Source organism: Microcaecilia unicolor, chromosome 4 (assembly GCF_901765095.1).
Source record: "Microcaecilia unicolor chromosome 4, aMicUni1.1, whole genome shotgun sequence".
Classification (NCBI taxonomy): domain Eukaryota; kingdom Metazoa; phylum Chordata; class Amphibia; order Gymnophiona; family Siphonopidae; genus Microcaecilia; species Microcaecilia unicolor.
The window spans coordinates 375658753-375682651 of record NC_044034.1 but is presented as its reverse complement, the minus strand read 5'-3'; the positions used below and the strand labels follow the sequence as shown (position 1 = coordinate 375682651).

General features: G+C 47.6%; 1 protein-coding gene across 1 annotated transcript in view; it reads right to left on the bottom strand.

Moving 5' to 3' along the window:
* The window catches only part of GK (glycerol kinase), a 311446-nt gene that overhangs the window by 76863 nt on the left and 210684 nt on the right, over window positions 1-23899 (bottom strand). Inside the window, exons 14-15 of the mRNA XM_030202379.1 lie at window positions 23220-23298; window positions 9693-9789 (exon numbers count right to left, since the gene is read on the bottom strand). Of these exons, the coding sequence (XP_030058239.1) occupies window positions 9693-9789; window positions 23220-23298 (176 nt within the window). The remainder of the gene's footprint in view (window positions 1-9692; window positions 9790-23219; window positions 23299-23899) is intronic.

Here is a 23899-nt window from a genome sequence, read left to right as displayed (position 1 = left end):
AGAAGGAATGGATCCTCAGGAGCTTAGCCGAGATTGGGTGGTAGAGCCGGTGGTGGGAGGCAGGGCTGGTGGTTGGGCGGCGGGGATAGTGCTGGGAAGACTTGTATGGTCTGAGGCGGGGATAATGCTGGGCAGACTTATAGGGTCTGTGCCCTGAAGAGGACAGGTACAAATCAAGGTACGGTATACACAAAAAGTACCACATATGAGTTTATCTTGTTGGGCAGACTGGATGAACCGTGCAGGTCTTTTTCTGCCATCATCTACTATGTTACTCAGGCTTATTTTCGAAAGTGATCGTCGGCTATTTCCCGACATAAATCAGGAGATGGCCGGCGATCTCGGAAAAGCGGCAAAATCGGTATAATCGAAAACTGCTTTTTTGACAGCATCGCCGCTTTCCCATCGCCTCGCCGGCGAAAGTTCAAAGGGGCGTGTCGGCGGCGAAGCGAAGGTGGGGCATGGGTAGGCATGGCCGTGGCTACCAGATGGCCGGCTTTCGCCGATAATGGAAAAAAAAGTGGCATTATGCAGTATTTTGCCGGGTTTACTTGTTCCTTTTATTTTCACGACCAAGCCTCAAAAAGGTGCCCCAACTCACCAGATGACCACTGGAGGGAATGGGGGATGACCTTCCCATACTCCCCCAGTGGTCACCACCCCCTTCTCCCATACTAAACAAATAAAACTAAAAACCTTTTTTGCCAGCCTGTATGCCAGCCTCAAATGCCGTACCCACCTCCATGACAGCAGAATGTGTTGTATCCTCTGACAGCCTTTCCTTGGTTGTGATGTGGCTCTCGGGTGAGTGTGACACCTTTTCTGTTAGGTGTACTGCAGAGTCACATCAGCAATGCATTGTGGAGGGTGTAGGGTAGTGGGCTCTACTCCCATGGTGCTTTTTCCCCTGCTAACTGGGTCAGAGTGTGCCCTGTTTTGTTTCCGGTAGTCCATGAGGTAGTGGCCATTTTTGTAAGCCAGTTTTAGATCCCTTTCATGTGTTACCCACGTTAGAGAACTTAGTTATTACCTTGAATGTGGCTGAAAGAGGGCATTGTACACCATTCTGTCAGCTCTGACCTATTGCAAAACGTTGATAATAATGACGTAAAGCATGCCTGGCATTGAAACCTTGGTGTGAGTGGGTTCCCTGATGAAGATATTCGAAACGGGACCGTAGGAACTGGCACAGTACTGAGATGGAACAGGCACAGTATTGAAAAAAAGAAAAAAAAGAATATGACAAGATAAGTGAACGGCTTTACTTTTTTTAATAAGTGAACAAGTTATTTTTTAGTTTCACTTAGTCATTCAATTTAGAGGATATATTTAAAAAAATTTTTTTTTTCAATAAAAAGTATAGGGATAAAAAATAAATATTTGAGGGTTTTTCAGTCGGTGATGACTTTTTCTACATGCTATAAAATTAACACTGATGTGTGAATATAGCTGTAGTAGTTGAGACTTTTCCCTCATTTTCCCTCATTTTTAAGAAGGGTTCCAGAGGAGATCCGGGAAATTATAGACCGGTGAGTCTGACGTCGGTGCCGGGCAAGATGGTGGAGGCTATTATTAAGAATAAAATTGCAGAGCATATACAAAAACATGGACTGATGAGACAAAGTCAGCACGGATTTAGTGAAGGGAAGTCTTGCCTCACCAATCTAATGCATTTTTTTGAGGGGGTAAGCAAACATGTGGACAATGGGGAGCCGGTTGATATTGTATATCTGGATTTTCAGAAGGCGTTTGACAAAGTGCCGCACGAAAGACTCCTGAAGAAATTGCAGAGTCATGGAATCGGAGGTAGGGTACTATTATGGATTAAGAACTGGTTGAAAGATAGGAAGCAGAGAGTAGGATTGCGTGGCCAGTATTCTCAGTGGAGGAGGGTAGTTAGTGGGGTCCCGCAGTGGTCTGTGCTGGGTCCGTTGCTTTTTAATGTATTTATAAATGACCTAGAGATGGGAATAACTAGTGAGGTAATTAAATTCGCCGATGACACAAAATTATTCAGGGTCGTCAAGTCGCAGGAGGAATGTGAACGATTACAGGAGGACCTTGCGAGACTGGGAGAATGGGCGTGCAAGTGGCAGATGAAGTTCAATGTTGACAAGTGCAAAGTGATGCATGTGGGTAAGAGGAACCCGAATTATAGCTACGTCTTGCAAGGTTCCACGTTAGGAGTTACGGATCAAGAAAGGGATCTGGGTGTCGTCGTCGATGATACGCTGAAACCTTCTGCTCAGTGTGCTGCTGCGGCTAGGAAAGCGAATAGAATGTTGGGTGTTATTAGGAAGGGTATGGAGTCCAGGTGTGCGGATGTTATAATGCCGTTGTATCGCTCCATGGTGCGACCGCACCTGGAGTATTGTGTTCAGTACTGGTCTCCGTATCTCAAAAAAGATATAGTAGAATTGGAAAAGGTACAGCGAAGGGCGACGAAAATGATAGTGGGGATGGGACGACTTTCCTATGAAGAGAGGCTGAGAAGGCTAGGGCTTTTCAGCTTGGAGAAGAGACGGCTGAGGGGAGATATGATAGAAGTGTATAAAATAATGAGTGGAATGGATCGGGTGGATGTGAAGCGACTGTTCACGCTATCCAAAAATACTAGGACTAGAGGGCATGAGTTGAAGCTACAGTGTGGTAAATTTAAAACGAATCGGAGAAAATTTTTCTTCACCCAACGTGTAATTAGACTCTGGAATTCGTTGCCGGAGAACGTGGTACGGGCGGTTAGCTTGACGGAGTTTAAAAAGGGGTTAGATAGATTCCTAAAGGACAAGTCCATAGACCGCTATTAAATGGACTTGGAAAAATTCCGCATTTTTAGGTATAACTTGTCTGGAATGTTTTTACGTTTAGGGAGCGTGCCAGGTGCCCTTGACCTGGATTGGCCACTGTCGGTGACAGGATGCTGGGCTAGATGGACCTTTGGTCTTTCCCAGTATGGCACTACTTATGTACTTATGTACATAATAATCACTGCTTTTGTAGTTATTAGATTTTCATAGTTATGTAATGCAAGGTTCCACATTAAGAGTCACCGACCGGGAAAGGGATCTAAGCGTCATTGCTGATGGTACGTTGAAACCCTCTGCTCAGTGTGCGGCTAAGAAAGCAAATAGAATGTTAGGTATTATTAGGAAAGGAATGGAAAACAAAAATAAGGATGTTATAATGCCTTTGTATCGCTCCATGGTGCGACCGCACCTCAAATATTGTGTACAATTCTGGTCACCGCATCTCACAAAAGATATAGTGGAATTAGAAAATGTACAAAGAAGAGCGATGAAAATGATAAAGGGGATGGGAAGACTTCCCTATGAGGAAAGGCTAAAGCGGCTAGGGCTCTTCAGCTTGGAGAAAAGACGGCTGAGGGGAGATATGACAGAGGTCTATAAAATAAGGAGTGGAACGGGTAGATGTGAATCGCTTGTTTACTCTTTCCAAAAATACTAGGACTATGGAGCACACAATGAAGCTAGAAAGTAGTAAATTTAAAACAAATCAGAGAAAATATTTCTTCACTCAATGTATAATTAAACTCATTAACAGAGAATGTAGTAAACGGTTAGCTTTGCAGGGTTTAAAAAAAGGTTTGGATGGCTTCCTAAAGGAAAAGTCCATAGACCATTACTAAAATGGACTTGGGGAAAATCCACTGCTTATTTCTAGAATAAGCAGCATAAAATGTATTATATTATTTTGGGATCTTGCCAGGTACTTGTGGCCTGGATTGGCCACTGTTGGAAACAGGATGCTGCTCTTGATGGACCTTCGGTCTATCCCAGTATGGTAATACTTATGTACTTATGTAGTTATAAGGGGCTGTGCAACCCTGACCTGCTCAGTATTTCAAATAGCCAAGCACCATAGAAGAATCACAAAAACTCAGAAACAGAAAACATAACATAACTAAACTCCTTTCAGGAACCCACGGATGGAAGACAGCACCAGACATCCAACCAAACGAGACTGCAACATCACAGTAGCCGCTTGAAGCCCTAGAAGCATCAGACACCCCACCAAGGCGACACACTCCTCCTGGGTGGGGTTCGGGAATGGTCTGGAGAGACTGAAGGAAAGCAAATTAGCGGTAAGATCTAATTTCTCCTTCCTTATCATCTGCTCCAGACCATTCTCGATGGGTAGGAAGTACCAAAGCAGTACTCATTGAGGGTGAGAAATTCCCTGGACCAACACAGAAGCCCCAAAAGAAGCATCCTGTCGGGACTGAACATCCAACCGGTAATGCCTGACAAAGGAATGAAGAGAGGACCAAGATGCCTCCTGGCAAATGTCCTGCGGAGGAATAAGAGAATGCTCCGCCCAAGAGGAGGCCTGAGCCTATGTAAAATGCTCCACAGCCTCCTTAATCCAGCGAGCGATGGAGTCCTCCGACACCACCTCCCCTTTCCACGGACTGCCAAACAAAACAAAAGATGATCCGACTTACAAAACTGCGCTGTCTGGCAAACTAACACTTCAGTGCCCTACGGACATGAAGCCTGTACAAGGATGGAGACTCCTCCTGTGAAAAGGATGGCAAAGAAACAGACTGATTAAAATGAAAAGAAGTTACTTTGGGAAAAAGGATGGAACTGCTGTTTCCTAGAGCTCAAGAGGGTACAACTTACCCCGGAGGAATACCCCTTCTTCAACCACCTCGTCCGCTCAACAGCCAAGCCTTCAGCGAGAATCGAACTGCATCGGTCATAAGAATGGGACCCTGCTACAGCAGACCGCTCTCTAAGGGAAAATGAATTGGATTGCACACCTGCAGCCAAACCATATCGGCATACCATGGCCGGCATGGCCAGTTGGGCGCCACCAGAACTATTTGACTGCCGTGACCCTGAGTAAGCTGCAGAACTCAACTGATGAGCGGCCACAGAGGGAACACAAATACCAGACCCTGAGATGGCCAGGGCTGAGCCAACGCATCCAGACCCTCTGACAACGGTTCCTTTTGACAACTACCTTGGGGCCTTTGCATTCTTGGCTGTGGCCATGAGATCCATGATCAGGGAATCCCACCTGTCGACAATGAGTTGAAACACAAAGAGAGCCAAACTCCACTCCCCCAGCCAGATGATGGCGATTGAGATAATCCACCGCCAGAATGGCGGAGCTCAACAAATGCATCGCTGACAGCAACCGTAAATTGTGCTCCACCCATTGTCATGATCAGGGCTGCTTTTCATGCCAACAGAGGGCACTTGGTACCTCCCTGGCAAATGACATAAGCTACTGAAGTCACATTGTCTGAGAGTATGCAAACATCCCGGAGATGAATCAACAGTTGACAGGCCAACAGGGCAAGACATCGCTCGAGTCTCCCAATGGTTGATCGACCAATGGGACTCCTCTTCCTACCAGCGGCCCCTGAGACACTTGCCCCTGACAATGGGCTCCTCACTTGGAGAGAATGGGGTCCGTAGTCATCAGCACGTGGTCCAGAGGTATATCCCGACTCAGATGCCATTAATCCAGCCACCACTAAAGGCTGAGGTGAACTGCCCTGCGAAGCAGCACTCTGCAATAGACCGCATCTGACTGAGGAGACCAACATGTCAAGAGAGCAGACTGAAGAGGCCTCATGTGAATCCTCGCCCACGGAACCACTTTGATTGCTGCCGCCATGGAACCGAGGACCTGGAGAATTGCCTAAGTGGACGGATCCTTGACTATGAGAAGCCGGCGAATCTGTGACTGAATCTTATGGCGCTGTGCTTCCGGGAGGCACACCATGCCATCCCGCATGTCAAAATGAAACCCTAAATATTCCAACTCTTGGCCACATTGACAATGCAACCTAGATGTTGAAGTAGTTGGACCACCCGAGCTGTAGCTGTGCGGCTCTCCTCTATGGACTTCTCTCTTACCAGCCAGTCATCCAAGTAGGGGTGCACCAAAATGCCCTCCTGCCCAAGGTGAGCCACCACCACCATCACCTTGGAGAAGGCCTGTGGTGCAGTAGCCAAGCCAAAGGGCATTGCCTGAAACTGGCAGTGTTCCCCCAAGACTACAAACCGAAGAAAACGCTGATGATCCTGAAGAATTGGAATATAAAGGTATGCTTCTGACAGACCTAGGGAGATCAGAAACTCTCCCGGCTGCACCGCTACTATCACTGAATGTAGGGTCTCCATGCAAAAGGGAGAAACGCGCCAAGGCCCAATTCACCCTCTTGAGATCCAGGACAGGCCACCAGGAATCCTCCTTTTTGGGCACCACAAAATAAATGAAATACCTCCCAGAACCTCTTTCTTCTGGAGGGACCAGAATGCCACCCCACCCTCTACAAAAATAGCTGTCATCTTGGTGACCGCCATCACCACAGCATCCACCTTAGGGACCTGGAAACACTTAAGGTCCGACACAGGGAGCTGATAAAGTCGAGCCATTGCCTGACCAATGCACAACGGCGAATCCAGTGTCTGTCACTCACCCTCTACCAACTCCCGCAAATCCTCGTGATACGGAAAGGTCTGGGGCGGCCGGCACACCCCCTTTAACAGCTGGTCGCTCTTCCAAGACACCTGAGAAGGGTCTTCAGACAATTAGAGCCTGCAGGACCTCCACCAACAAAGTTGGCAACTCTTGACACCTAAAAATCTGAACTGAGGGATCCTCCCCCATAGGCACATGAGCAGGTTCCCCCAGGCTATCTGTATCCTAGGGCCCTCCCCGATCTGCATCCTCAGAGAATGGGAGCTCTGACCTGAGGGAAAGCACTTCCTCCAGGTCATCCCCAGCTGAAATACGGGCCTTCTTGGCCCCCAGGTGCCCCAAGTGACCCTTCCAGGGCCCTGGTCTCCAGGGGATCTCCCACAGCCTCCAGAGTGGGCCCCCTCTTCAGGCAATAAGCCTGATGTAGTAGAACAAATTTGGGGGAAAAATGAGAGGGGACCGCAGAGGCATCATGCCTGGAATGAAGCGACGGTCCCTCTCCAGAGTCCAGCCCCGCAGCACTTGGATCCAAAATGGAGGACATTCCCACCAAAACGGCATCGGGAGTGCCACATGCCAGGAGCGCAGTTTCCACAACAGAAGACTCCTTACTCTGCCAAGGGGCCTTCCCAGCACTCCCCGCCATGGGACACCTGATTCCGGGTCAGCGCCCGTCACTGTCTCCGTTTCTTCACACACATAGCAAACACCACTGTGCACAGAGATCACCCACTGAGCGGAACAGGTCGCGCACCTACGTGCCTTCTCTGCCTGGGAGGCCATGCCAAACTGTACCAGAGCGGTATCCAGTCACAAGCTTCTCACCGCAAAATATGCTCCCCTGCCTGATAGTGTGCTACAACCAGCCCAGAGTGTCGTCTCCTTTTTATTTATTTATTTATTTAATACTGGCAGTGCTCTGTTCCAACTACAGGCCCACCTCAAGGAACTCTCAGGTACACGGGCGAGAAGGCTGAGACACACCACTCAACAAAGGAGAGCAGGAGGGGGAGAAAGGGGGTGGAGGGAACCAGAGACTGGAGTATACACCCCCAAAAGTGCAGGGGCCCAAGCCTGAGGTAAGAAAGAGACTTTTTTTTTCTGCTGCCTGTGTATTCTGCTCCAGGACACCCCTGAAGCAATCCCTTAAATATTATTCTAAGTTTTCTTACTAAATGGGGCCAAAAATGGCGCACACAACCAAAAGAGCAGGGCTGCACAGACTCACCTACCTCTGCTGCGAGACTGAGTAATACTGAGCAGGTCAGGGTTGCACAGCCCCTTACATAAGTACATAATTCTCAGTCTCCCTCTGCTGGTAGGAGGGCATATTACCCACTTGTCGGGAATGGTCTGGAGCAGACGATAAGGAAGAAGGCATTTGGGATAAGAGCTGTTTTGGAGTGGAATAAGTTGCAAATGCAAGGGAGGAGGGAGGGTTTGTGGTTTAGTAAAGTAGTGAACTCTTTGCTGTTTCCACATTATTACTTATATTCTGCAAGTTCCTCAAATGGAGTTCACTGTGGATAACAGATTAAAAGAAACAGGCAAACAATCTTATATCAATAGTACATACAAAAAAAAAAATCTCCAAACCTTTTTAAGATAAAAATTCCTTAAAAAGAAATGTCTTCATAACATTTCGGAAGATAAAATTATTCTGTATATTTCTCAACTGAAGTGGAGTTGAACTTCAAATAGCAGATGATTGATATAAAAGACTAATCCCAACCAGGAGCAAGCACTTAGAAAGTAACAGAGAAGGGGCACTCTCAGATATATTAATCACCAATGTGGTGGACCAAATTAACAATAACCACTAAAAGGTAGAAAGGGTAAAGGGTAGAAAGCTCCGGTATGAAACCCGTGGTGTTGGGCATCTTCAAATAGAGGAGTTTGGTGTGATCTCTTGCAGAGACCCTTGTTACCTCCTGAGCCCTTGGCGTCCTTTGTTGGATGGCGCCAGGCTCCTAAGGTAAGTATCTCATTTCGCCATGTTGTGATTTTGAAGATTAAGTTTAAATCACTTGGTGTTGCAAATTTATGCACATATTACACTATATATCCACTGAAGAGGGTGGCATAATGAAAGAGTTGTAATTGTTCACTTTTTAGCAGTTATCATTAATTTGGTCCACCATGTTGGTGATTAATATATCTGAGGGCGCCCCTTCTTTATTACTTTCAGAGTGCTTACTCCTGGTTGGGATTGGGCTTGTATTATTTATACCAGTGAGTTTTGGATTGTTTGTTTTAGAGTTTGATATAAAAGACTAGCTGAAAATATAGTCTTATGTGTCAGCCCCCTAGGAATAGGAAAATGAAGCTGGACATCATCACGAAGACCTTTATTTTTAGCAGTGGTCTGAGCCCAGTTCGATAGATAAGCAGGAGCTAACCCATACAGAATCTTAAAGATCGTTACACAAACTTTGAACTGGACACAGACTTCTACCGGCAGCCAATGAAGTGCCACCAACAAAGGAATCGCTGTCATTTGTGGGCACAAAAATCAAGCAAGCTGTAGTATTCTGAACTGTCTGCATTTTCTTTAAAAGATTCTTTTGGCAGCCAGCATAAATACTATTGTGATGCCAAGTAGAGGGTATATACATTTTTACAAATATATAAATAAATAGAATTGTAACGTATTGTGCATCATGCAAGCTAACTCCTATGCCAAACCAGCTTTTTTTTTTAATTGTTCACTAGCTAATGTGTGTGCATCCCCCCCCCCCCCCCACCCCACTAACTGCATGCTGCTGCCTGCAGTCGATTTCTACTTCAGCCACTCAGAAATCAGCCATTGCCTCTTGCAGATCTCATTCTTCTCCTCCTTCACCTTACACAGAAGCTTCACTTGAATAGCAGAGGAGTTTCCCCCTGACTTACCCCTTTCCCTTTCTGTGACTAGAGTTGCCTTCCAGTGCTCTGCTCCCACAACTATGCCATTGGCTGGATCTTTCCCACAGTCTCTGCTGCTAGTGATATTGGAAGCAGGCAGAGAAGGCTTACTCATACAGGGATGAAGACTGGAGGAATGCAGACAGAGAATGAGTGGGGATAATCGTGAAGGTAGTAACTAGGTGAACAGAGAGTATGGGAAACATCAGCAGCATAAGCTAATTATCAAGATTGTCTTGGATAAAGCGTCTATACAACATGAATAATGTTAGATATTTTAAAAATTATCAGTATCATTGAGCAGTGAATATTCAGAGAAACATCCTTACCCTCTTGCACTAGGTTCCCAATATGGTGCATATAATCCTGAGAATGCTGGGACAAAATAGCAGCCGTAAGACGTACCAACATCTGCAGCAAGTTTTTCTAGAAAGAACATTAAAAAATAGCAAACAAGTTTAGTTCATATATTCATCATCATTCAACATTAAGTTGGCAATAGAGAATGACACGGGAATGGGTAACTGTGGTAATTCACAGTATATCCACGGTAGCAAAAACAATTTACTGTGGGAGCAAAACATTTTACTCCTTTTAAAGCCTTGCACCCGTGGTTTAAGAAAAAATGTGATAACTGCGAGTCTGACATCTCTGTCTTCCTTCCTCCCTCCCCCTTCCCGCTGTATCTCTCTACCTTATGAAGCCGCAAGGAGGATCCCCACAGGCTTATGCCAGGACCTTCCGTCTGCTGTGAAAAAAGAAATTACATCAGAAGGAGCCGGCAAAGGGAAGGCCCAGGAGCAAACCTGTTGGGAATCTTCCTTGCAACTCCATAAGGTAGAGATTGTGGCAAAAACATGCTGGACCTGCACAGGGGGAGGTGGCAAGGCTGGAGTGGAAGGGGACAGTGGGGTTGAACCTGCGGGAGGGCTGGAGCTTGTCAGGCTTCTCACGGAAGCACAGGGTTTGTGAGCCCTTGGACCACTGCTGTGGAACGGCAGTGGCAGGCAAAACCACCCCCAAACCAGAGGCAAGGCAGAACAGGACTGAAACCCCGGACTGGAGTTGCAGCAGAGGAAAACAAGCTGGGACAGGCAGAGCAGGAACAGCTAGACTTCACCTGCGCTTGACTGCTGTCCCCAGGAGTTGAGCCCCTGGGTGCAGGCGGCCGGCAGGACTTACAGGACACGGCAGGAACTGGATACCAACAGGAAACACACAACAGAGTCAGGACTAAAAGCTGCCAGGCAGCCACTAAGACAGAAACACAGACAGGTGAGAGTCAGGACTGAAAGCTGCCAAGCAGCCACTAAAAAGGAACACAGACACGACAAGGAAATGCAGACCAGAAACAAGACTAGGAACTAAGCAATAAAACCAAAGCTAACTACACACAAACAAACTAGAACCAGGCAAGAAACACAGACTAGAACTGGACTAGGCAGAAGTGCACAGAGCACACCCACATACCAGGGACCTTAGACGATGCAAAGGCAAACGCAGAAGTATCCAGGTGGCTAATAAAGCCTATCAGCAGCTGAAGTTCAGATGCAGGAATCACAAGGCAGCTGTCCAGGCACAAACAAGAAAAGCAAGTCTGGCAGCCTGGAAGATCCGGACCGGACTGGGCTGAAGTCTGGAACGTGTGACAGTTCATAGCACCACCGGTTCAGGCCACCAGAGGGCGAAGTGAGCACAGACAAGGAAACAGTCACCACCGTGACAGAGCTGAAGTTCCACTGGGGGAGGGGGGGCTGGAGGGAAGGAAGGGAAAGAGATATCGAACCAAGGGGATGAAGGAAAAGGGAGTAAAATACTGAATATACTGAGGAGAGGTACAGGGAGGGAGGGAGACTGACACAATGGTTTGGGGAGGAAGAGATGGGAGAAGCTGGCCACAGGGAGGTATACAGAAAGAAGGGAGATGATGGCCATGGACAGGGACACAAAGGGGAGGTGCTGCATGCAGATGGTATATGGACACAGAAAGGTAATATCAGACATGGGAGGGGGTATATGGACACAAAGGCCAGATGCACAAAGCTTACCATGCTATTAACATTTGCTTTAGACTGGTTCTAGCCAGACTAAAGCAAACGTTTACGTAGTTAGTAATGCACAAATGGGTTTTCTGTGGCTCTAACGTATGCCGTTAGCAGCCACCAAGAACCCCATACAAATGTATTACAATGAGCTCACCAGTATTCTAACAAACTCATTCGTAGTCTAATGTGTATTCCAGGGGATGCACAGCTCCAGTGCAGCCCTAATTTAACAAGCAAATTTTACGGCTGTTCTGGAGCTGTCGGATAGGAGAGAAGCACAAGCAGGAAGCTATAAAGGCTGCTTGCTTGTGATTCCTACCCCTAAATTCCCGGCGCTCCCCATCCCCCCCAATATTTTTTTAAACTTTCCCTGGTGGTCCAGTGGACCACGACTACAATCCCCCCCCCCCCCCCCCCAGTGACCCCGGAACCTTTTAAAAATTTTTTCACAGGTGGTCCAGTGAACCAAACCCCTTCCCCTGCACAAGCACAACCCCTCCCTCCCCCCTCCCTGTACCTTTACAACAAGATGCTGGGGTCTATTCTGTTTAATATATTTGTGAGAAATATTACTGAAGGGTTGGAGGAAAAGGTTTGCCTTTTTGAAGCTGACACGAAGATAGCCAATAGAGTGGATACCCTGGAGGGAATAGAAACAATGAGAAGGGATCTCCCAAAGTTAGAAGAATGGTCGAGGGTCTGGCAGTTAAAATTTAACTCTTCAGGTATGCCACAGAGTTATGAGATTGATTCCTGATAAAGAATAATGAAAAATATTGTATGAGGTGACCCAGTCAGTGTATAATATAGCATAAGATTTTCATAAAACATGCATAGAAATAACAACCGTGCACACTTATATCACAGATTGTCTTAAGAAAAAGGGAGCAGGGCTCCGAGTCAGATAAGATCTCCTGATTACGTGACAGCAAGCGAAACACAGCTTGTGTTGAGAACGACAAAGACACAGGAAAATTAAAGATGACATATGAGAGAATAGAAGCAAGAATTCACTCACGTCACGAGCACGATTGCACATTCAGCATTGCCTCGGAGATCTACTCAGACGTACTCAGCAGCAGCAGCAATTAAAGTCCAGCCCTAAGCTAAGTGATCATCCTCATACATTTTCAGATATGCATGCTAAAGGAGGGAGGTAGGGCTGTAGTGCTATGATGTTGAGTACTATATATTGCTAACAGTAGACCAGCCGGAGCAATATGAGTTTTGCTGAGCACTAAAATTTAGACACATGGAGGGGCATAATCGAACAGAAACGCCTATCTCCATGGGCGTTTATCTCCGAGAACGGGTCCGTGAAGGGGCGGAGTGAACCGTATGTTCAAAAAAAAAATAGACGCCCATGGTTTATTCGCCAAGGTGTGAGCTGGGCGTTTTTGCTTTTCACCGATAATGGAAAATGAAATCGCCCAGCTCAAAAACGAATACATCCAAGGCATTTGTTCGTGGGAGGGGCCAGGATTCATAGTGCACTGGTCCCCCTCACATGCCAGGACACCAACCGGGCACCCTAGGGGGCACATTTACAAAAACAAACAAAAAGGTAAAAGAGCTCCCAGGTGCATAGCACCCTTCCCTTGGGTGTTGAGCCCCCCAAATCCCCCTCAAAACCCACTGCCCACAAGTCTACACCAGTACTATAGCCCTAAGGGGTGAAGGGGGGCACCTACATGTGGGTACAGGGGGTTTGGGGGGGTTGGACGACTAGTAGCATTAAGCAGCACAATTGTAACAGGTAGGGGGGGGATGGGCCTGGGTCCACCTGCCTGACGTCCACTGCACCCCCTAACAACTGCTCCAGGGACCTGCATACTGCTGCTTGGGAGGAGGGTATGACATTTGAGGGTGAAAGTAAAAAGTTGTGAAACATCATTTGTTGTGGTGGGAGGGGGTTAGTGACCACTGGGGGAGTCAGGGGAGGTCATCCCCGACTCCCTCTGGGGGTCATCTGGTCATTTAGGGCACTTTTTGGGGCCTTATTCGTCAAAAAACAGGGTCCAGGAAAAGTGCCCTAAATTCTAGCTACAAACGCATCCATTATCGGCGAAGGGCGCCCATCTCTGTTCGGGTGATAACCACGCCCCAGTTCCGCCTTCACCACGCCTCCGACACGCCCCCGTCAACTTTGTCCGCATCCGCGACGGAGTGCAGTTGAAAGAGTCCAAAGTTCGGCTTTCGATTATACCGCTTTATTTGTTTTTGTGAGAAGAACGCCCATCTCCCGATTTAGGTCGGAACTTGGGCGTTATTCTCGTTCGATTATAAGCTGGATAGTGTTTTATATTCATTAGTTTAATAGCATACATAAAAAGCAAAAAAAAAAAAAAAAGAGAGAGAATCCAAAGAACGGTTTCCGCAAGAGGTTCATGGTAGCATGAAATGAAACCAGAACAGTTTGTTACCCCAGAGTTAGTCCTTAAAATTTAATGCCAAGAAGTGCACAGTAATGCACTTGGGGTGCAGAAACTCAAAAGAGAGATACGGAATAGAAGGGGAGAGATTAGTAATTAGTGTCGGAGGATATGAATGTGAAGAAACAATGTGACAAGGCGACTGCTGTGGCCAGAAGGATGACAGGTTGCATAGAGGGGTATAACCAGCAGAAGAAAGGAGGTGTTGATGCCCCTCTACAAGTCACTGGTGAGGCCCCACTTGGAGTACTGCGTTCAGATTTGGAAGCCGTATCTTGCGAAAGATGTAAAAAGACTGGAAGCAGTGCAAAGAAAAGCTACAAAAATGGTATGAGATTTGCGTTGCAAACCGTATGAGGAGAAACTTACCGACCTGAACACGTATACCTTGGAGGAAAGGAGAAACAGGGGTGACATGATGCAGATGTTCAAATATTTGAAAGGTATTAATCCGCAAACGAACCTTTTCCAGAGACAGGAAGGTGGTAGAACTAGAGGACGTGAATTAAGGTTGGGGGGGGGGGGGGGGGGCGCAGACTCAGGAGTAATGTCAGGAAGTATTTTTTCACAGAGAGGGTGGTAATGTGGAATGCCCTCCCGCAGGGGGTGGTGGAGAGGAAAACAGTAATGGAATTCAAACATGTGTAGAATAAACACAAAGGAATCCTGTTTAGAAGGAATGGATCCTACAGAATCTTAGCGGAGATTGGGTGGTGACACCAGTAACTGGGAAGCAAAACCAGTGCTGGGCAGACTTCTACGGTTTACGCCCTGATCGTAAATGAATATATATGGAAAGTTCAATAACAGAGCTGGGCAGACTTTTACGGTCTGTGCCCTGAGAAAGGCAAGGACAAATCAAACTCGGGTATACATATAAAGTATCACAAACCATGAAAAATGAGTTTATCAGGAAAGGTATGGAAAACAGGTGTGAGGATGTTATAATGCCGTTGTATCGCTCCATGGTGCGACCGCACCTTGAGTATTGTGTTCAATTCTGGTCGCCGCATCTCAAGAAAGATATAGTAGAATTGGAAAAGGTGCAGGGATGGGACGACTTCCCTATGAAGAAAGACTAAGGAGGCTAGGGCTATACAGCTTGGAGAAGAGACGGCTGAGGGGAGACATGATAGAGGTATATAAAATAATGAGTGGAGTGGAACAGGTGGATGTGAAGCGTCTGTTCACGCTTTCCAAATATACTAGGACTAGGGGGCATGCGATGAAACTACAGTGTAGTAAATTTAAAACAAATCGGAGAAAATTTTTCTTCACCCAACGTGTAATTAAACTCTGGAATTTGTTGCCGGAGAAAGTGGTGAAGGCGGTTAGCTTAGCAGAGTTTAAAAAGGGGTTGGACGGTTTCCTAAAGGACAAGTCCATAAACCGCTACTAAACGGACTTGGAAAACTCCAAAATTCCAGGAATAACATGTATAGAATGTTTGTACGTTTGGGAAGCTTGCCAGGTGCCCTTGGCCTGGATTGGCCGCTGTCGTGGACAGGATGCTGGGCTCGATGGACCCTTGGTCTTTTCCCAGTATGGCATTACTTATGTATTTATGTACTATCTTATTGGGCTGACTGGATGGACCGTAGAGGTCTTTATCTGCTGTCATTTACTATGTAACTAAGGTGGAGGCAGGAGGGCAGGAGCAACGGCTCCTCCCTTCTGCTGGCCCAGAACAAAATGGTGGTGCCCAGTGTTGGGCTTGATCTGGTGAGATATATAAACGAAGGGCAAACCAATAATGTAGCTCCCAAGGTAACACACTGCTAAAGCGTTGCTGAGTAGTTTGCACATATTCCCCCAAGCTGGGCCCCAGTAAGTACAATACACAAATCCTCAGACCAACGATGCGCCATTTGATCAAAGTGAAAGTCTTCAGTAGAATATTATAGATATTTATGATGAAAGGACAAGGGCACTCTATTCTGGAAACCCAGCATCAGTGCCTCGTAAGAGTATCTTGCACATCCTCACATTAGTCTCTCCAGGGAAGACTACGAGCATAATGACAGAGCTGGTAATAAGCAAAAAAAAGTCAGTAATAGGCAAAGAGTATGAACAAAAGATTTAACCTTCCCCTCTTCTGATAGCACAAGACAGAGGAATTTAACCATAACAGCGTCCCAGTGCAGAAAAGCTGCTGAGTCAGTCCCAGGCTGGAAGTCAGGAATATCTCAGAGGGAGATGAATGGAGACACTGCTGCAGAAAAACGTCTCCGACATAACCAGCGACACGCAGCCTGAGCAGACTTGAAACAGATTATAGTGCAAGGAGCAAGGTGAGCACTCAGGTTGAGTATGAAGGTCCCAACATAGTAACATAGTAGATGACGGCAGAAAAAGACCTGTACGGTCCATCCAGTCTGCCCAACAAGGTAAACTCATATGTGCTACTTTTTGCGTATACCTTACCTTGATTTGTATCTGCCATTTTCAGGGCACAGACTGTAGAAGTCTGCCCAGCACTAGTCCCGCCTCCCAACCACCAGCCCCGCCACCCAATCTCGGCTAAGCTTCTGAGGGTCCATTCCTTCTGAACAGGATTCCTTTATGTTTACCCCACGCATGTTTGAATTCCGTTACCGTTTTCATCTCCATCACCTCCCACGGGAGGGCATTCCAAGTATCCACCACTCTCTCTGTGAAAAAATACTTCCTGACATTTTTCTTGTGTCTGCTCCCCTTCAATCTCATCTCATGTCCAAACTGACATGATCCGTAGAAAATATTACAGTCTCAAGTGGAGTCACTGAGAAATCAGACTTGCCTCTAAACCAGTCATTGAGATGTCTCATGGCACAGGCCACCATGAGGTAACGCATATTAAGCAGACCAAAGCCCCCATGGCCTGTTTGTGAAGAGCAGTAACAGGAAGGCGAACCCTCCTGCCCAGCTACAAGTAAGTCTGAAGTTCCCTGTGCAACATTTGCTCATCCTTTGCTTTCAAATACAGAGGTAACATTTGAAACACTGTGGAGCTATAATCATGTTGAATAAATGAATGCGTCCTAATAGTGAGAATGGATAGGAATGCCAGAGTCTCCAAGTGCCACTCTGTCCCATTAAAACGTTTGTCCATGGTTCAGTGATTTTACTCTTTATAATAGTTTCCACTATTTTGTCCAGCACTGATGTCAGGCTTACTGATCTGTAATTTCCCAGATCACCCCTGGATCCCTTTCATCACCCTCCAATCTTCAGGTACTATGGACGATTTTAATGACAAGTTACAGATCACTAACAGCAGATCTGCAATTTCACATTTGAATTCTTTCAGTACTCTGGGGTGTTATTATCCAGTCCAGGTGATTTACTACTTTCTGTCGATTTGGCTCAGTGAAGACTGAGGAAAAGAATTCATTCAGCCTCTCTACTACAGCTATGTCCTCCCTGACTTCCTTTTACTCATTGATGATCAAATAGTCCCACAAAGGATTTCTGCTTCTGATATACCTGAAAAAGTTACTACTATGAGTTTTTGCCTCTGAGGCGTTTCTCTTAAGAACACAGGAATAGCCATACTGGGTCAGACCAATGGTCCATCTAGCCTAGTATCCAGTTTCCAATAGTGGCCAATCCAGGTCAAAAGTACCTGACAGAAAACCAAATAGCAACATTCCATGCTACCAATGGGCTTCCTCCATATCCATCTAAAACAACAGACTATGGTCGTTTCCTCTAGAAACCTGTTCAAACCTATTTTTAAACCCAGATATGCTAACCGCTTTTACCATATCCTCCAGCAATGAGTTCCAGAGCTTAACTATTTGTATTCTCTTTTGGCCTTCTTTATCAATGCTTTGCATCTAATTTGCCAGTGTTTATTTTGCTTCTTGTTTTCTTCATTCAGATGTTTTTTTCATATTCTGAAAGATGTTCTTTGGCTCTAATTACTACTACTACTACTATTTAGCATTTCTATAGCGCTACAAGGCGTACGCAGCGCTGCACTTCTCCCTTTAACCACGCTGGCTGTCATTTGTTCTTTCCACCTTTATTAATACGTAGAATACATCTGGTCTGGGCTTCCAAAGGTAAAATTATGTATCATACCTGATAATTTTCTTTCCATTAATCATAGCTGATCAATCCATAGACTGGTGGGTTGTGTCCATCTACCAGCAGGTGGAGATAGAGAGCAAACTTTTGCCTCCCTATATGTGGTCATGTGCTGCCGGAAACTCCTCAGTATGTCGATATCAAAGCTCCATCCGCAGGACTCAGCACTTAAAGAATTACACCCACAAAGGGACACTCTGCCCAGCTCACCACCGCCGAAACGGGGGAGGGGAATTAACCCAGCTCATCCCCACACAAGTGGGGGAGGGGAATCCGTCCAGCTCATCCCCGCGGAGCGGGGGAGGGACACCACCCCGCCGATGCGGGGGGATCTGGCTTATCCTGCAACCGCGGGAGGAGCTGACTGACCCTAACACCGCCGAAGCGGGAGGGGTACAAAGCTGCCCTACAGCTGCATGAAGCGGGAGGGAGTGCCGGCAGAATTTAAGTCTCAATCCAGCCCCGTAAAACGGAGGGGAGAGGAATGCAGCAGCTCACTGTAACACAAACTCGTCTCAACTCTTGAAGAATCCAAGTGAAAAAACTTGAACACGAAGTCCTCCTGAAGTAACTGAAGACTAAACTTGAACCTAAAATTCAACCAGAATATAAACAGTACAGATATCTGGGAGGGGCTATGGATTGATCAGCTATGATTAATGGAAAGAAAATTATCAGGTATGATACATAATTTTACCTTCCATATCATCATGCTGATCAATCCATAGACTGGTGGGATGTACCGAAGCAGTACTCACCCAGGGCGGGACATTGAAATCCCTGACCTCAACACTGAAGCTCCAAACCGGGCCTCCGCCCGAGCAGCCACAGTCAAGCGGTAATGCTTGGAGAATGTATGGGCCGATGCCCAATTTGCCGCCTTGCATATCTCTGCCAAGGAGATGGACCCGGCCTCCACCATCGAGGCCGCCTGAGCTCTAGTGGAGTGAGCCTTCAGCTGGATAGGCGGCACCTTCCCCGCGGCCACATAAGCCGCTGCAATGGCTTCCTTGACCCATCTTGCCACTGTAGGCTTAGCAGCCTGCAGACCCTTACGAGGACCTGCAAACAGGACAAACAGATGATCCGATTTCCGGAAATCATTGGTCACTTCCAAGTATCTGATGATAACTCGTCTCACATCCAGATATTTGAGAGCAGAGAATTCCTCTGGGTAGTCCTCCCTACGAAAGGAAGGGAGACAGAGCTGCTGATTCACATGGAAGCGAGAAACAATCTTGGGCAGGAAGGAAGGCACTGTGCGAATAGTCACTCCTGCCTCAGTGAACTGCAGAAAAGGCTCTCGACATGAGAGTGCCTGGAGCTCGGAAACTCTTCTGGCTGAAGTGATAGCCACCAAAAAGACTGCTTTCAACGTCACGTCTTTCAGAGATGCCCTCGACAAGGGTTCAAAAGGCGGCTTCTGCAAGGCTCTTAGTACCAGGTTGAGATTCCACGCAGGCATCACTGAGTGCAGAGGAGGGCGCAGGTGATTAACTCCTTTGAGAAAGCGCACCACATCTGGCTGCGAAGCCAGGGAAGCACCCTTCAGGCGGCCCCTGAAGCAAGCCAGAGCCGCTACCTGGACTTTAAGGGAACTGAGCGACAGGCCTTTCTCCAGACCTTCTTGCAGGAACACCAACACTGAAGAAATTGAAGCAGTGAAGGGAGAAAGTGAGCCCGCTTCACACCACGCTGCAAAGGTACGCCAAACCCTGGCGTAAGCAGTAGAAGTAGAGCGCTTCCTCGCTCTCAGCATAGTGGCGATGACCTTGTCTGAGAAGCCCTTCTTTCTCAGACGCTGACGCTCAATAGCCAGGCCGTAAGACCAAAGGGGGAGGGATCATCCATCACCACGGGACCCTGATGCAACAGGCCCTGCTCCGCTGGCAGTCGCAGCGGTCCGTCCACTGAGAGCCTGATCAAGTCCGCATACCAGGGACGTCTGGGCCAATCCGGACCCACCAGGATTATCCGGCCTGGATGCTTTGCCACCCGGTCTAGCACCCTGCCCAACATGGGCCAGGGCGGGAACACATAGAGAAGCTCTTGTGTCGGCCACTGTTGGAGAAGAGCATCTACTCCCAGGGATCGAGGGTCCCGTCCTCTGCTGAAAAAGCGCGGCACTTGGCAATTGGCCGATGACACCATCAGATCTAGGCTCGGCTGGCCCCAGCGCTTCGTGATGTCCAAGAACGCCTGAGCAGATAGCTGCCACTCTCCGGGCTCCAAGGTATGGCGACTGAGAAAGTCCGCCTTGACATTCATGACTCCGGCAATGTGGGCCGCTGACAGCTGTTCCAGGTTCGCTTCCGCCCACTGGCATAAATTCATGGCCTCCTTGGCTAGAGGGGCGCTCTTGGTACCTCCCTGGCGGTTGACATAGGCCACAGCCGTGGCATTGTCCGACAGGACCCGTACTGGCTTCAACGCCAGTACCGGGATGAACTCCAAAAGCGCCAACCGAATGGCTCTGAGTTCCAGGAGGTTGATAGACCACTTTGCCTCTGCAGGAGACCAGAGCCCCTGCGCTGTCCTTCCCAAGCAGTGGGCTCCCCAGCCCGACAAAGAGGCGTCCGTCGTGACGACAATCCACTCCGGGGTCACCAGAGGCATTCCTGCAGACAACTTGTCTGTCTGCGTCCACCAGCTCAGCGCCTTGCGCACTGCTGGGTCCAAGGGAAGGCGCACAGCATAATCCTCCGACATCGGAGTCCAGCGCTGCAGCAGAGAGTGTTGTAGTGGTCTCATATGAGCCCTGGCCCAGGGCACTACTTCCATCGTGGCCGTCATAGAGCCCAACAGCTGCACATAGTCCCAAGCCCGAAGCGGAGAGGCTACTAGGAACTGGTCCACCTGAGCCTGAAGTTTGACAATCCGATTGTCTGGCAGGAACACTCTGCCCACTTGGGTGTCGAATCGAACTCCCAGATACTCCAGGGACTGAGTTGGGCGCAGCTGGCTTTTCTCCCAGTTGATGATCCACCCCAGGGAGCTCAAAAGAGCAACCACCCGGTTCACAGCTTTGCCGCACTCTGCATAAGAGGGGGCTCGGATCAACCAGTCGTCCAGATAAGGATGGACTTGTACTCCTTCCTTCCTCAGGAAGGCCCTGATGACCACCATTACTTTGGAGAAGGTCCGCGGAGCACTAGCCAACCCGAACGGGAGGGCTCTGAACTGGAAGTGTCGGCCCAGGACTGCAAAACGCAGAAAGCGTTGATGAGGAGGCCAGATGGGAATATGCAAGTACGCTTCCTTGATGTCCAAGGACGCCAGGTACTCCCCTGCCTTCACTGCCGCTATAACAGAGCGGAGAGTCTCCATGCGAAAGTGCCGAACTTTCAAGGCCCGATTGACCCCTTTGAGGTCGAGGATAGGCCGTACAGAACCTCCTTTCTTTGGTACCACAAAGTAAATGGAGTAACGCCCCTTGCCAAGCTGATTTTCTGGCACCGGAACGACCGCACCCAGGCGGATCAGGTTGTCCAAGGTCTGCTGCACTGCCACAGCTTTGACCGGAGACTTGCAGGGAGAAAGTACAAACCCGTCTCTTAAGGGTCGGCAGAACTCTAGCTTGTAGCCGTCTCTGATGACTTCCAGCACCCAAGCGTCTGAAGTTATTGTGGTCCACTCGCCCAGAAACGAGGACAGCCGTCCTCCAATCTGCACTGGGGCGTGGACCAAGGCCCCGTCATTGGGTACGAGACCCTGGGGGAGGACCGGAGGGAGCACCTCCGGGACGGCGGTCTCTGCGAAAGGAATGCTGCTTGGGGGAGAAGTTCCTCTTGAAGGAAGAGGAGGCAGAGGAGCCCGACCTGCCCGGGCGGTACCGACGGGCTTCCTGAAACCGTCCTCTGGAGGTACCGGGGCGAGTACTAGCCCGAGCCCTGACCTCTGGTAACTTCTTGCCCTTAGACGTGCCGAGATCGGTCACGATTTTGTCCAGCTCGACCCCAAAGAGCAGCTTGCCTTTAAAAGGCAATCTAGCCAGGCGGGATTTAGAGGCGTGGTCAGCAGACCAATGCTCGAAATAAACGCCTTTAAGGACGTTCAAAAATTTTTTTTTTTTTTTAACGGAGCCAGCGGGAGGGGGGAGAAAAGGAGGGACCTGGCGTCACCAGGTTTGCACTTGCTCAAGAAGAGCCCTCAACCCCAGGCACTCAACAAAACCTAAAAATTAGGCTTGGAGGCCTAGCCAGAGCTGCTGCTGTGTGTGACCACCACCTGCTGAGATAGAGAACATACTGAGGAGTTTCCGGCAGCACATGACCACATATAGGGAGGCAAAAGTTTGCTCTCTATCTCCACCTGCTGGTAGATGGACACAACCCACCAGTCTATGGATTGATCAGCATGATGATATGGAAATGCTATTTTTTTTTAAACAATGTCCATGCTCGATTTAGTCCTAACCTGACCTATGATTATTAGAGAGCGTACCTTTTGGACAGTTATACGTTGAAGTGGTATGAATCCTATTGTCCAAGGTCTTTTTTCTCCACTATTTTTTTGTAATTTGGGCTATTCCAGTGTCACATTGGAAGAGAGTGGATTGTGTGAATTTGGGAATTGAAATCATCTATTATACTGATGCCAAATTTGCTAGTTTTTCTAATTTCTATAGCCATATCTTCATCTGTCTGATCATTCTGGCCTGGCGGATAGTAATGTACTAAGTAAACTATTTAACATGTAGATGCAGTGGCGTAGGAAGGGGGGGAGGCGGTGGGGCGGTCCGCCCTGGGTGCACACGCTGGGGGGGTGTCGGCTCGCTGGTTCCCTGCTCTTTCTGTCCCGGAACAGGTTACTTCCTGTTCCGGGGCAGAGAAAGCAGGGAAGCAGCAGAGCCGATGCAGCTCCCAGTGACGTGCACTGGGGGCGGATTGACCCTCCCGCCTGCTCCCCCGCTGAAAGGTAGGGTGCGTTTCGGGGGGGGGGGGGGGGGTGCGTAGCGGCGACCCGCCCTGGGTGTCAGGCATCCTCGCTACGGCACTGTGTAGATGGTTAATATTAGTGATATACCTTAGAACACTGCATCTCAAGAAACATGAATTATTCATACTTTTTTTTTCCTCGCATAAGATAAAGCTGATTTGGGTTAAATGGAGGCATCATGGTTACTTGTAATTCTCATACTTTGGATTCACAAACTCAGCACTCTAAAACTTTCTTATTTAAAATGCTATATCAATTGTCAATTATTCATAACATTTTCATAAACCTTGAGTAAATACATAGCTAAAACAGTTTTAAGTACATCTACAACCTACACATTTGGACATAAAATAATCTTATTGTCACTCACCAACTTCATCAGTTGACTTAACAATTCCGAGGTTGTCTCTCAACCAACGCACAACTGCACCAGCTATAGCAACAGACCCCTATTTGGAATACATTACATTCATTTCTTAGGAAGTAATAAGAGAATAAATTTTAACACTTAAAAATCAAATGTCCAAATATGTCTATTCCTATTTCATTAATTAAATATGTCTATTCCTATTTCATTAATTATATGATTTAAACTGAGTGTATAAAAACAGGAAATTTATAAAAAGCTAGCAGATTCTTCAACAAAAGTTGATTGTTAGCCAACTCAAATCTATAGTCAATCCCATAATAAAGGCCACAGAAAAACATTTTATAGGGAAGAAAAGTGAAGTTACTCACCTGTCACAGGTGTTCTCTAAGAACAGCAGGACACATTCTCTCAGAAGCTTTTGGAACTGCATTCCACGCATGCATGCAAGTTTCTCCGCTCACATCTGCCAGCCTATGAAACCAACTACTCTACTACAACAATGGAATACAACTCCTAGGGGAGCTGGACGGGTATGTGAGAATATCTTCTCACTTGTCATTCTCTACACCCCTGCCTGTGCTCCCTGTTCCTTTGACTCCCATCGCCTTGTCCTGCCCTCCCCCAAACCGGCCCATTATGAATCAACCTGTCACTCTGTTTTTTACTTTATGACCCCTAAA